Source organism: Telopea speciosissima, chromosome 2 (assembly GCF_018873765.1).
Source record: "Telopea speciosissima isolate NSW1024214 ecotype Mountain lineage chromosome 2, Tspe_v1, whole genome shotgun sequence".
Taxonomy (NCBI): domain Eukaryota; kingdom Viridiplantae; phylum Streptophyta; class Magnoliopsida; order Proteales; family Proteaceae; genus Telopea; species Telopea speciosissima.
In genome coordinates this window covers 15860720-15874689 of record NC_057917.1, presented here as the reverse complement: position 1 = coordinate 15874689, position 13970 = coordinate 15860720, and the positions used below count along the sequence as shown (strand labels likewise).

The following is a 13970-nucleotide window of genomic DNA, read 5'->3' as shown; positions in this document are numbered from 1 at the left end:
ATTGGAAACCAAACTTTGAGTGTTCTGAGAGCTTCAGTTTCCTTGGGGGTTAGGGGCAAGGCGGGCTACGTCCCCCGTGTATCTTCCTTTTTAAATTTGCAGATTTTAAATAAAGCTCTAGGGGCCACCCCGGTCCCAGATAATATTCGGAAAAAAACAAAAAAAAAAGATGATTGGAAACCAAACTTTGTTAGAAGCCTGAAAAATAGGAAAAGAGAAGCTACAACTGAAGTACAACAAATTTGTAGGAATTGGACACTTTGTCTCAAAATTTCCATTCCAAAGGAAGAGTGACAATGATAAAGACTCTGGTGAAGAAAACAGTGAAAGATGAAAACAAAAAAAGAGATAGAGAAAGTCAAACATGAAAAGCTTCATTTCTAATAAATGTGCCAGTTTATCAGATGAGTATTCCATGAATAGCTTAAAAGATAAACAATTCATTGTTCATGTTCTTTGAAGAGAAAAGGTGAAAAGGGAGAAAATATGATGAAGAGCAGATTGATTCAAAAATCGATGAAGAGGAGATCAAAGTTGAGGTTGATCTTGAAGGAGAGTTAATTCCCGCATTCAATGAACTGAGTAGAGAGAGAAGGAAAACATAAGAAGACCTCTAAAAATCTAAGGGATGTAATTGATCTTATTGTGAACCTGAAAGGGCAAACAAATTGAAGAACTGAAGGGAAATCATGGCAGCTACAACAAGATCACCTATCAAAGAACTAGGACGTACACAGCTCCCACAACTTGGCAAAGACCACAACCTAGGTTTTGTTCCTATTTTTTTGGTTATTGATTTACATGCAATAGTTTTGGTCACATGAGCTTATGTTGCAACTAAAGGAAGGGCCCACAGAATTATGCAAAGAAAAATTCTCTCTCACCTCCAATGGGACATTTTAAGGAATGGTATGCATGTCATAGGCATGGGCACATTGCAATATACTCTAGAAGGGTGCTTCCATACAAGTAGTGGCAAGAAAGAAGATAACAATATCATGAATCTATAGAGAGGAAGAAATCTTTTAAAAAGAAACCACAACAAAATTCCAAATAGAAGCCTCAATAGGTAGGTGTGTCTAGAAAGAAAATGCCACAGTAGAGTAGATATCATATATCTCTATCAAGCCATTACCCAAGGAGGTCGATAACTGCCTTCGGAAGAAGAGTTGGGTGTGGGTACTTCTCCTAAGAATTAATATGCGTAGAGGTGAATATTGAGAGGAGAAGTTGTCATTGTTGTATTTTTTCTCTAGTACGAACTCATAGAGACTCAATTGTTACGCCCTTTGGATTTGCTGTCAAAGGGGAAGAGAAATGACCTCATGAGAGAGAGAGATTATGAAAGGGGAGATACCCCATGTTATCAAAGAACATGGAGGTTCAATGGTACTATTGTAGGTATTGTGCATGGAAGAAATGTCATGTCATACATTTAGAGTGTGTTTTCAACAATTGCAAAGGGGAGATTATTATGAAAAGAGGCTACAAGTGCTGCCATTTCTATTAACAAAGTCAACACACTCCCGAGGTGATGGGTAGATTGTCGAGATCAAAGTGTTGTCTATTATTAAGAAGGTCCGAGGTTTCAGCAAACTGGAGAGTGTGGCAACATGCCCCAGATTCAACAACGAATAAGCCTTGTTTAAGGCTTAATGAAGGATCATTAACGTTAAGCGAACGATGCTTGATGCACACTAGACATCTATAGGATAGTGCCCCTTATTCAATGAAGCTTCTGACAAACTCAATAAGTAAAATAGAAAGTGTGGGTCGGAAGCCACCACCTCTCCACCATGGTGTAGTAGAGGTCAAGGCCACAGTTGAACGTTTAAAATTGCACAAAGTCCTCAAACCACACCTCCTTGATCCTCTTTTAAATGGAAGGGCAAAGATTATTGTATCATTCTAGTACAAGGTCACGGGAACCATATTTTTTGAAGTGTTGAATTTCCTACAAAGGCAAAAAATAAATCAAAGCCCTATTTTAGTAGAGTATGGTATTGTGCCTTGGCATGGCCAAACATGGAGTTGATGCCCAAGCTATGACACCCATGATACCATGCATACAGACACAAGCCTTGAGCTTGGAAAGGCCATCCAACTCGTTTGTTAATAGCTTGGTCAATTGACCAAGGCAAGTTATGGAAATGGCTCATTAAAAGGGTAAATCATTCAGAAACATTCCCTATCAAAGTACAGAGTGCAATACTTCCCAACCTTGCTCAAGAAGAGCCCGAAAATCAAGAAAAATGTGTTCGGATGTTTTGTCAAACAGTTGACAGGCATCAAACTATGTATGTTTTCAAAATGAAAAAATGAAGAGAATAAGATAAGAAGACAAGAAGAGGAGCTTACATCTCCCTTCCACATATGGTAACAAATATGGTCTGCAATATTCTTGAGAGTAGAGTCGTGATACCATTTGGCACGAGAATATGGCTTGTATTCCTTGTTGCTATATTATTCTCCTCGGTGCATAGGATCCACTTCTATCGGCTTTAGCTCACGGATGGAGTTCTCCCGTGGCTTACGGAACTCGAGTATGAGGTTCCTCTCAAGCATAGAACATTTTCCCTTATCTTTGGGCATCATATGTACTACTTAAAGCAATTAATCTAGAGCGTAAAATTTATAAGGTTTTGGACAAGTCAGAATGAAGATGAAGGAGAAGAAGTGCCACAGAGGTTTTATAACTTCCAACAACGTGTCTAAAACTTTTTGTGTTGAAGAATCCAAAGAGTTTTAGGTTTCAAGAAGCTCAAGAGATTTGAAAAGTGAGAGTTGTAGAGAACAAAAAAACCCCAAAACCCTTCATATAGAAGATGAAGAGTTTTTCGCACGCGCCGACATGGAATGGACCATGGACGTCTTGCAAAGGCATTTAGCTGGTGACGGCCAAACCATCGATGATTTCGGCTATTATTCATTACGAGTTGGCTTAAGAATTTTGCACACCGGCCCCCGCCTATGAAGATTTTTCATGGAAAATGAAGAAAACAAACAAAAATTCAGGACCCAAAAGGCCAAACAAGGCTCTTTACGCCTTTAAAAGCACATAGAGGTCCAATATATCTCCAAACTAGGAGGGGATATTCCCTCCAGTGAGAGCCTTCCATTTAAAATCTTTCCCAAGAGCCCAAATCACAAGGCCTAATGCTCATAAAGCTATCAACAATGAATGATCATGGCCTAACTAGAAGAGTTCAATTCTAAGGTCATTCCCCTGTGAATTTATCATCCCAATGGACTGACACGTTAAGCAAATCGCCAATATCTTCAACGAAGTAGGGGCACAAACACATTGTCATCATATTCCCTAGTGGAGCGGTAAAATGAGTTGATCTTACCAATTATTCCTCGTGGAGCTAAGAGAATTTCTCAAGTACGTGTTTTCGCTATTTCCCTTGTGGAGTTATCGATGTTTTGATTCCCTCATGACTCCATGTGGATTCCATGGCCGAACCCCTCTCACTATTTTCATCCCCAATAGGTTTTTTTCCCTTGTGTTACCATAAGGCGCATCCCATGAATTTTACTACTTAGTTCTCCAGTAAGTCTTTTTTTTTTTTGGGGTACGATGTTCCCCAGTAAATCAAGGAGACTACCTACCGGATCCTAAAAGGTTAAGGAGTTTTGATTTCCTAGTTTCAATAATTTCAAATGAACTATGAAAGTTTCACATTTCAAATTTTGTAGGAAATTAAGGCAAAAACTCTAGGGGAGTAGAATTCCAATTTTGCATTGACCACTCATTCACGTCAATCTAGACCCAAACTAGAACCAGATATTATGAAGGTCTAATTCAATCTCTTGGGCCAAGCATATTCACGTTAAAATGGCGTTATATTTTATAGACTCTTGTCTAGTCTTTTTATGTTTTGGATAAGAAGAAAGGCTATTCATTCATGAGCACCTAACGGCAAACAAAGGAAAACAAGATACATAAAACAGATAGAGGACAAGATAAACGCAAGGAATGGATATACGGTATCCAAAACCAAGGAGTGTAAATTGGCCTTGTCTCACATGCCATTGATTGGATCATCCAAACTAGGGGTTGGGTCACAATCACTTCCCTAGATAAAAGGCTGTAGACACAACCAAAATGAAGCGCATGCACATATGTGCCAATAGAGAGGGCCCCATACGTGCCGAACAGTCCAACACCACACTGCCCATGCATGCCTACACACTGCCATAGTCTACTTTCAAACATGCTTGTCGGGTCGGCAAAAGTCTGTTGGATCGACGAGTGGAGCTTTGATTGACGGCAAGAAGACCATCAGAAATGCTATCACAGCCTACTTTCGAATAGATCTGCAATGATCTGCTGGATCGACGAGTGGAGCTTCGTCTGGTGACATGAGAGGGTTGTTGAGGATTGAACAGCGGCTGGAGCAACGAAGCCGATGATGACCGTGGTACCACCAGCACCAGAGATGGTAACACTTGCAAACACATAAACAAAGAAAACAGAAAAACCTTCCTTGTTTTGCCGACTATTGGTAAACGCCATGATCGACCACAGAACGGGGAGCTTCAGGGGAGGGGGAGGGAAAAGGGTAAGGCAGAATGTAACGATGGTGACAACCATGGTGAGAACAGGGCGGAAGGGGTGTAGACTCAGAAAGATGAAATGTTCATCGTCATCATCGACATCGTCGGCATCATCATCGATGATGGTGCCAAGGATCATGGTGGAAGGTGCAGAGAAGGAAGGAGGAGATTGGATTACACGCACAAATGATGGAGAAAAGTACACGCACAAATGACGGAGATGAAACATGCACTAAGACATAGATGAAACACGCCAAATCGCAATCCTCTTAGGGCGGTTTTCTAGTTCAGTGAGACAACGTCACAAAAACCCTAGTTGGAGAGAAAGATGTCAACGTGTGGTTTAGCAATCACACACAATTGGAGCAGAATCTATCAAAACCCTAGGAAATACTTCGATTTTCGTGAGACGAATCTAGCTAACGGTGGCTGCTCTATCACCGGAATGCAGCAATTGGAGAGAATCTGAGAGCGAGTGAGCGGGCGAGGGCTTTGTCTCCACGCGATCGTGTCAGTGATCATTGACTTCATTACGACGACGCTGGTCTTCTCTCGGTATCAAGGCTTTCATCCTAAGGAGATACTCACACTATAAGATTTATCTTCAGAAAAAGGTTGTGAAGTGTGAACTGGTAAGGAGCTAGACTCTTGTCTAGTCTCTATCATAGATGGTGTATGAGCCCAATATGTGGGTTAAAAATATTTTATTTGAATGATGTTTTAAAACTAAGGACTGAAACTGATTTGAATCCGTGACGGATCATTCCATTATTAATTTGGCCAAATGTTCTCGATTTGTGCCGGGGGTGCTGACTGCGCCCAGACACATGGGGGTGCACGAAAATGACCACCCTGCCCCCTGAATGGCAGGCCCATGTGTCTGGGCGCAGGCTGCGCTGCGGCACACAGAACATCAGCCCTATTAATTTTATAGGAAAAAGATCTCTACTTGATGGTGTTTCCTATGCTCTCACAGGGCATCGTGAAATGATGCCTATGCCCCCTGGGTAGATACCCAGGTGTGCTCCTCCATTGGCCTAGGCGCTTGTATAGAGACCATGTGACCAAGTAGAGATTTCTTGTAACGGACGAATTTCTGTACAATGTAGTCCCAATCGAACCTTCCAGTATCTGCAAAAACTAAACACTTTATAGCGTTTTTCCTTCACCCTTCTTTATCCCTCACCCTCTCTGACTCAATTTTGACCAATTCTGACTGAGTCCGACTGATTCAAATCCGATTTGGCACTAACCGATTCAATTCCGGTTCTGTTTTTTTTTGAAAAGTTGGCATGATTTCATAACAACAAAGGATAAGAAGCAGCAGCTTTAGATAAGAACTGAAACCCCCCAACAAGCCAAGAACTAGTATGCCAATTTGGGTGTTTCTAAAAAAAGATTTTTTAGGTCGCAGTAGGGCTCTTACCATGTGGGAGAGTGCAGGGGATACCCCATTTATAGCAGTGCTTTTTACTAACGAACATAATGAACTATCATCATAGTCTGGCCAACTAAAACAATTCAAGAATGTTTTAGTATTAGTTTGATTAATAATGAACAGTGCATGCATGAACAGAGAGGTTAACAACATTAAAACCCTATAAACCTAGCACCACTTTAAAATAATTACCTTCCTAGTTCTCATCATTTAACATTTTCTTAACATAATTAACTAATAATGCTTCTAGACCATTAAAACCCTATAAACCATTCTCACAACAAGGTGGCAAGACCCCACCAGCAATATAAAAGAAAGAGATCCTATCACCTAGCTAATAATAATGTTCTCACACATGAATTCTCCTATCATGACCATATATATACATTTTTTTCCCTTTCTTTAATTTTTTACTTTCAAATTCCTAACGTTTGTAGCATAGGATACCTGTTCCATAACACAGACAGTAATAGCATTAGTCCAAGAATCAAACAAGTGGTGAAATAAGCTATCATTTTGCATGCCTGAGGATGTGTCGGATGTGTCATGGAATGGGTATATTTACTTAGGTCTTCATTATTTGAAATAATGCGTTTTAAAGACGTGAGATTTACTTATCAAAGTGGATAATATTACAAAATCGGTGGGATCAGGGTCATGATATTTCATTGGTACTAGAACGAGAGATGAGTTGAACTGTCAAGAATATAATCGTAGTGAAAGCGTGGATGTAAAACTACAGAAAAAATCCCACATCAACTAGAAATGTGTTATGAAATACACATATATGCTTTGACCCCTTTTACGTGGCATACCCATTTTAAAAATATATGCTCCACCTATGAGCGTGGATCATGTTCTTGTACAAGTACCGTCCAAGGCCCTCTAGAATCAGTCACATGGAATCCACTCCTCCTGTGAGTCCCACAATGGATTCCATGTGCCTGGCCCTAGAGGACCTTGGACAGTACTTGTACAAGGACATGATCTGGTCTCTCCACCTATCAAAACAAACAATATCATACCATCAATGAGACTGATAGAAAAGAAAAACCCACATGATGACATGATTTTGGAGCAAGATACAATCAAAGACAAATTCTGAGTCTAATTGAGCCTGGTCCGCCCATAATGTGGCTAGCTAGAAGCTCCCTTTATGGGCGTGCATAGGGTGCTGCCTGAGCCACCAGCACCGGCCTCATCTATAAGCAGCAGCAACAGAAGCTCCAAAGGCACTGAGTCTCCTCCTATGACCTCCAATGCTCTGGCATGCATGCTCCCCTACCAACACATCAATTACATGCCTTTTGTATCCATAAAGCCAAGCATCTTACGCTTCTTACCCTCATCCAAGCCCTTCTTTTACATTACAGTTTCTTGTTTCCTAATCTCCATTTTCAAGTTTTAAATTGTTTTACAGCACTTTTCTTACTTTAATTTTTTTAGTACCTTGCCTATATTTTCTTCCCTACTCTACCACCTAATCTCTCCCTCTCCATTGCTCAACAAATGGTTTTGTTAAACTGGTGACGGCAAAAACGATCAGAAATGAAAGAAAGTCAACTTTTTCCCATGCACGTTACCGTTGTAAACTCTGACATTTTATAATCTTAGACAGGTCACTTGGAAGTTGGGGTTCCTTCTTGGGAGCTGAGACCTAATAATTACTCACAATAGTTCTAAACCATGTTTTAAAATTTTTTATACTACCTTAATCATGATTGATTCCACTTTTATTTTATTTTATTCTATTAATTCAGTGTGACTGAATCAAAAATTCAAAATGGGGAAGATTCCAACTACATTAATGTGATAGGTGTTTTTTTTTTCTTGGTAAGAATAGGATAGGTGTTTGGGTGTTGATTACATCTAAGATTAGGCCGGTTGGTTCCTCTTATGATCTGGTTATGAATATTGTTTAATTTTCATTAAAATAGAAGTTGAGAGGAATGCTAACTACAAATGAATTGGGTTGCGAATGACCCTTCATATTGATGTGTACTTGAAGAGATTTTGAATATAGAAAGTGCAAATTTGAAGGGAACTTTTTGTTAACCAAACCTGGGCAGACTCGGTTTGGATTTGCGCCCACCCATGGGTAGTCGATTGCACCAGTTGGGTTTGGCCATTTAAGGAAGTGGCTTTCCCCCTTTGGGTCTCTTCCCTGCTTTCTGTGTTTCTTATTTAGACTGGGACACTATAAGGAGGTAGGGATTGATTATATATATAAATAATCAAGTCACGCATAACCCCAATGTTATTATTGAGATTATAGTATATATATCTCTCAGTTACTAGTGTGATCTCTATGAGATTCCATCTATTCTCAAGGATTTGTGGTGTGGAATTCTCCGTGGAAAAACCTTTCAAGGTATCTAGAGATTGTAAAAGATCGTTCGAGTTTGTAAATCTTGTAACCAATTTCATACGGGATCCTCTTCTCCTGTGTTCCCATCTCCGTTCAAATAACACCCTAACGGGTAGAGATATGTTTTTTTTGGCTAAAGGTTAGCAATTTGTATTAGATAAAGAAAGAAATTGGTTACAGTATATGGTCACAACTTAATAAAAGTACATCTTGTCATCAAAGCTATGAAATGGAGCCATATCATGTGAATCCGTAATGCGGTCTCCCTAGAGCTTCCCAACTCACTACTTGAGTGACAAAGCTTGGTGCTGAATCCCAATTTGCAGAGGTCCTTCCTTTTGCTGCATGAGTCGCTAGGGCGTCTGCAGCCGAGTTCGCTTCACGAAAACAGTGCGTGATTCTCCATTGAATTGAGTCAAGATATGTCAACACTTTCCACCACTCTTGCATATATTGTCATGGAAATGTTCGGTTGAGGACTGCTGCTACAAGGGCTGCAGAGTCACTCTCAATCCACAATTTATCAATAGCCAGCTCTTGCGGCTGCGCAACTCCAGTGAAAAATGCTCCCAACTCTGCCATGTAGTTCGTTCCCACTCCTTGGAATTTCGCAAAGCATCTTCTTACTTTACTCTACCAGTCTCTAAATATACCTCCCGCTCCCATCAATCCTGGGTTCCCCAAAGATGACCCGTCAATGTTGAGCTTCCACCATCCATACAAGGGCTGCCTCCAACATACCTCAATGATCTTCCTTTCCATTGGCTTGGAGATTACGCACTTCAATTGCCTGGCTATAACAAGATCATTGATTGATTTAACCTGCACCCTTCGCATCCTAGTGTAGTTCATAACTTCTGCAAAGCAGATCTTAGTTACCTGTGATGGATTTCTTCTGTGACCATCAAAACAACGCCTGTTCCTCTCCATCCAGATTTGTTGGGGCACAATAATAAGCAGGACATTCCATGCTACCGGTAGAGGCACAGTTTTTGCCTTTCTTTTCCACCAAGAGAAGAGTACCTCCATTGATGGGAAGCCTCCCCACATCTCATTAAAGAGCAGTGATACTTCAATCCATACCTGGCTCAAAAACTTACATTCTAGAAAGAAATGCGGTCCTGTCTCGCATGCCTCATAGCATAGATCACATATGGACACCATTGGTATCTTCTTGCTGGTTACTTTATTATCCGTAGGCAGAGCATTCTATGCCAATCGCCACCCAAAGACCAAGGTTCTAGGATGCAGATTTTTATTCCATACCAAGCTGGCTTAGCTTTCTTTCTTCTTAGCTCTTCCCAAGCCGACTTGACCGTGAACTTCCCTATTATAGTGTGAGCCCAACACCGCCAGTCTGCCCTTTCTGTCGTCCTTATGTTCAACGTTTGGATCTTATTAAATATGCTTTGGAGTTCCAAATCACCTACTGCCGAAAGCTGCCATTGCCCATCCTTCACGAAATCTGATATCACTGCATCTAAGGAGCGTGGAATAACCCTGGGCTGAAGTAAATCCTTGATGCTTTGTCCTTTGATCCACTTATCATACCAAAAATTGATTGACCTGCCGTCCCCTATCACCCATCACTCTGTCCATGAAACAAAACTCCACACTTTCCTAATACCTGGAAGAAGCATAGATGTCCCTGCCGGCTTTTTGAATGAGCCATCCTTCCTCACAAATCTTCCCCTCAAGAATCTAGCAAAGTCCGAGCTGTCTGATTTAATTGTCCACACAAGCTTGGCAATAAGAGCTAGATTGAGATCCCTTAATCGCCGAATGCCAAGCCCTCCTTCTCCTTTTGGTTTGCACAATGTGTCCCAACTCACCGTGATTGCTTTGGAGTGATCTGCTTCTCTTAACCATATGAAGTTGCGAATCCATCTTTCCATATTCTCTATAGCACTAGCCAGCCATAGATAAACAGAGAAATTGTGCACTGGTATGCTGCTCATTACAGATCTGACAAGTTCTATTCGCCCAGCCATAGATAGGAACCTACCCTTCCATGCTGCCAGCCGTTTCTTAAATTGGTCCATTAGAGGGAGGATTAAATCACGCTGCACTCGTCCCTTCTTCAACATAACCCCCAAATACTTTGTTGGGAAAGTGCACACTGGAATTTGTAGTACCGATTGGAGCTGCTGCTTTCTTGCACTTGAGATACGCCCCATGAACACTTTGCTCTTTGCAAGATTTACCACTTGCCCCGAGTACCTTCCATAAGCCTCCAAGAATTGCTTGACCCATCTCACACTTGCCATCTCAGCCTTCATAAAGATAAATAGGTCATCAACATAAAGCAAGTGTGAAGGAGTGAATACCTGTCTGGGCCCGTTCAACGCCTTAAGCCAACCTCTTTCTCGTATCGCCTTGAGTCCTCTACATAAGATTTCCTCTGCAAGAATAAATAATAGAGGTGATAGTGGATCCCCCTGTCGCAATCCCCTCTCCATGCCAAAGAAACCTCCAGGTCCACCATTAATCAAGATTGAAATTCTGGTGGATTGAAGAATCTGATGCACCCAGTGTATCCAGCGTTGATCAAAGCCAAAAGCACCCATGACATCAAATAGAAAGCTCCATTCCAGTGTATCAAAGGCCTTTTGGATGTCTAATTTCATTCCCAAACCTCCCCCTCTGCATTTTATCTCCATCATGTTAGTAAGCTCAGAAGCCACCCCTATGTTTTCAAAAATCACCTTCCCCTTCTGGAACGCTCCTTGCTCAGGAGAGATCAGCATATGCAGAATTGTGGACAGTCTGATCGCCATTATTTTTGGGATGATTTTAAAGAAAAAATTCCCTAGGCAAAGAGGGCGAAACTGCCCCACTCTATTTGCCCCATCCACCTTGGGAATCAGGCACATGAAATTACAGTTCACCCCTTTCGTTATTACTCCCTCCTTGAAGAAATTCTGCACCCCTCGACACACATCTCTGCCAATAAAATCCCAACACACTCTAAAAAATGTTCCCGGATACCCGTCTGGACCTAGGGCACTGTTGGGGTCCAGATCAAACACCGCCGCTTTGATCTCCTCCTGCGTGGGTATCTTTGTGAGCATATCCTTCTCCACATCTGAAATAATTTTGGGAATTACTGAAAGCATTGCTGGTTCTCTTGCATTTGTTCCCCTTTTGAAGAAATTCTCAAAGTGGGCCACAATATGATTTCCAATCTCGCTAACATCTGCTAAGACTGATCCGTCCTCCTTTATAATTTCTCTAATGAAGCTGCGAACATGTCGAGTCTTGGTCGAGGCATGAAAATACTTCGTGCATCTGTCTCCAAGCGCTAACCATTTATTCCTCGCCTTCTCCCTCCATAGCTTCTCATGAAGCTCAATGGCTTTGTCATGCTCAATTCTAGCTTGCAATTTACTCTTAAACAACTCCTCAGAAAATCCTTCCATATCCTTACGCCCTTGCACATTCTCAAGGCAGTTCTTGGTACGAAGGACTTCATGCTCAATGTGTGGAAACACCCCTTTGGCCCAATCTCTCAAAGGGCCTTTGAGTCTCTTCAATTTTTGATTCACAATATAAAGAGGAGAACCCGAAATAGGTGTCAACCATGAGCTTCTCACCACTGCATAGAACTCCTCATGCTCAGTCTAGAATCTTTGCATTCAAAATGGGGTATTGGTCGGGTGAGGCGGCATGTCACTGAAAATAAAAAGGGAGGAGTGGTCCGATGATCCTCGAACAAGAACCCTTTGCATGCTGCCGACATAGTGTTGCTACCATGCACTGTTACAAAAACTACGATCAAGAACTGCCTGGACGTTTCCTACCCGCCTGTTGTTGGTCCAAGTGAATTTGTTACCCATGGAGGGGATCGGCATTAGAGAAGCTGTATCAACCATGGTCGTAAAACCTTCAGCCGATCCCAAATTGAACCTTCCCGGCCCTCTTTTATCATCTGCAAATAGATAGGTGTTGAAATCTCCAACTACTAACCAAGGACAGTTCAACCCTGCAAAAGTCACCAGATCTTCCCACAACTGCCTTCTCATCGCTCGTAAACAGCTCGCATGTACTACTGAGATCATACTTCTAATTCCATTAAGCTCCACTTATAGTGTAATATGCTGTCCAGAGTCTAATAATACAGTCGGCATCATCAAGCCCTCCTTCCACAGGAACCAAATGTTAGGATGACCCTCTAAGCGTTCATTAGCAATAATGTCAGCATGCATCCCTAGAGAGGAGAATAGCCTTCTTGGACACCCTTGCACTTCAATTTTAGGCTCCACAATACAAATAAAGTCTGGTTTATGTTCGTTCACAATTAGCCTCAAATGCGCTCTCGCCCTTGGGTTCCCAACCCCTCTAATGTTCCAAAATAGGAACCTCATAATCACTGTGAGTCAGAGAGATGATGGCGCTTATCAGATGCACTTTGCTGTTGAGCCATTAGCCTATCATTAACTTCTCAAATTTCTTCTGCCTTCTTGCCTTTGCGTCGAGCTCCTTCTATAATGTTACCCTACTGAATATGCTTCTCAGTGGTATATTTGCGACGTCTGACTTCAGGGAAATTTTCCTCGTTTGCCTCTGCATGTTCATAAGACGGGTCACCATGCAATACCATAGCTATTCGCCCACCATCCCTGCTGGTAATCGAAATAGGAGAGCTGACTTGCGCTGTGGCGCAAGGTTGGATCGTATTTTCCTGAGAACCCATTTGGGCAGCATCGGAATGGTAGAGATATGTTTACAATTACCATATCAAACAACATAGTTTTTGAAAAGGGCCCTTCTAGGCATCATTGTGCCCAATGAAGTATAATGTTTTACTGTTTGTCACTTCGTAGTACAAGAGTTAGTCCATGTAATAGAGGATCCCACATAATCTCAATGACCACATTTTATTCCAAAGTAAACAAAGAAAGTTGCTCATACTCTGATTCAAAGTTTTAGTAAAATTAATTACCAAAATACCATCAAATGGAGATAAATATAAAAATACTAAATGACATCTTTTGTAATTTTAGCTACTTCCTCTACTTATTTTATGCTGAAATTGTACCAATGAGATGCTTGCCTTGTCCTCTATCACATGAACTAACCCAAGTAATGGTATCTGGCAACTTGTGAAACATTATACTTCACTAGGCACAGTGACAGGAAGAAAACCCTTATGAAAAATATACTCAATTAGGCACTTACTAAACTATGTACTCTGGAGAGCAGAATTATCAAATTGTGCAATACAAGGCGTAACCCCTAGCCTTCGTATGTAGATAAATTTTCATTCTTCATTTTGCCTTTTATAGATGAACTGGAGGACCAACACTATTAATGTGCTCTTTATCAAACTCAAACAAGAGTAAGTAAACCACATTTATATAAGATTAGAGGACCAACACTCTTGATGAGGGTCCTTATCAAACTAAAACAAGAGTAAGTAAACCACATTCATATAAAATTGGATAACGCCTACACTATGAATTGTTAATCTATGGCTGTCACTGAGAAGGGGCAAGGTGAATTAGTGATTTGAAATTTCTTTCATTTTCTGTCCCTCACGAAAATTGGTAGATATTGTTGGCAATATACATATATAACCACACAGTCATGTGTACATCCAATTTG

The 13970-nt window shown here is 41.1% G+C and overlaps 1 protein-coding gene across 1 annotated transcript; it reads right to left on the bottom strand.

Annotated features, from left to right (window-relative positions):
* Positions 1–4297: 4297 nt before the first annotated feature.
* On the bottom strand, positions 4298–12388 carry LOC122650493. Its single transcript, XM_043843904.1, has 4 exons — positions 12139–12388; positions 9994–11961; positions 9108–9436; positions 4298–4792 (listed from the first exon to the last, which is right to left on the bottom strand). Exons 1-4 carry the CDS (start codon positions 12386–12388, stop codon positions 4298–4300), a joined length of 3042 nt encoding a protein of 1013 aa, XP_043699839.1.
* Between the last annotated feature and the right edge of the window lie 1582 nt (positions 12389–13970).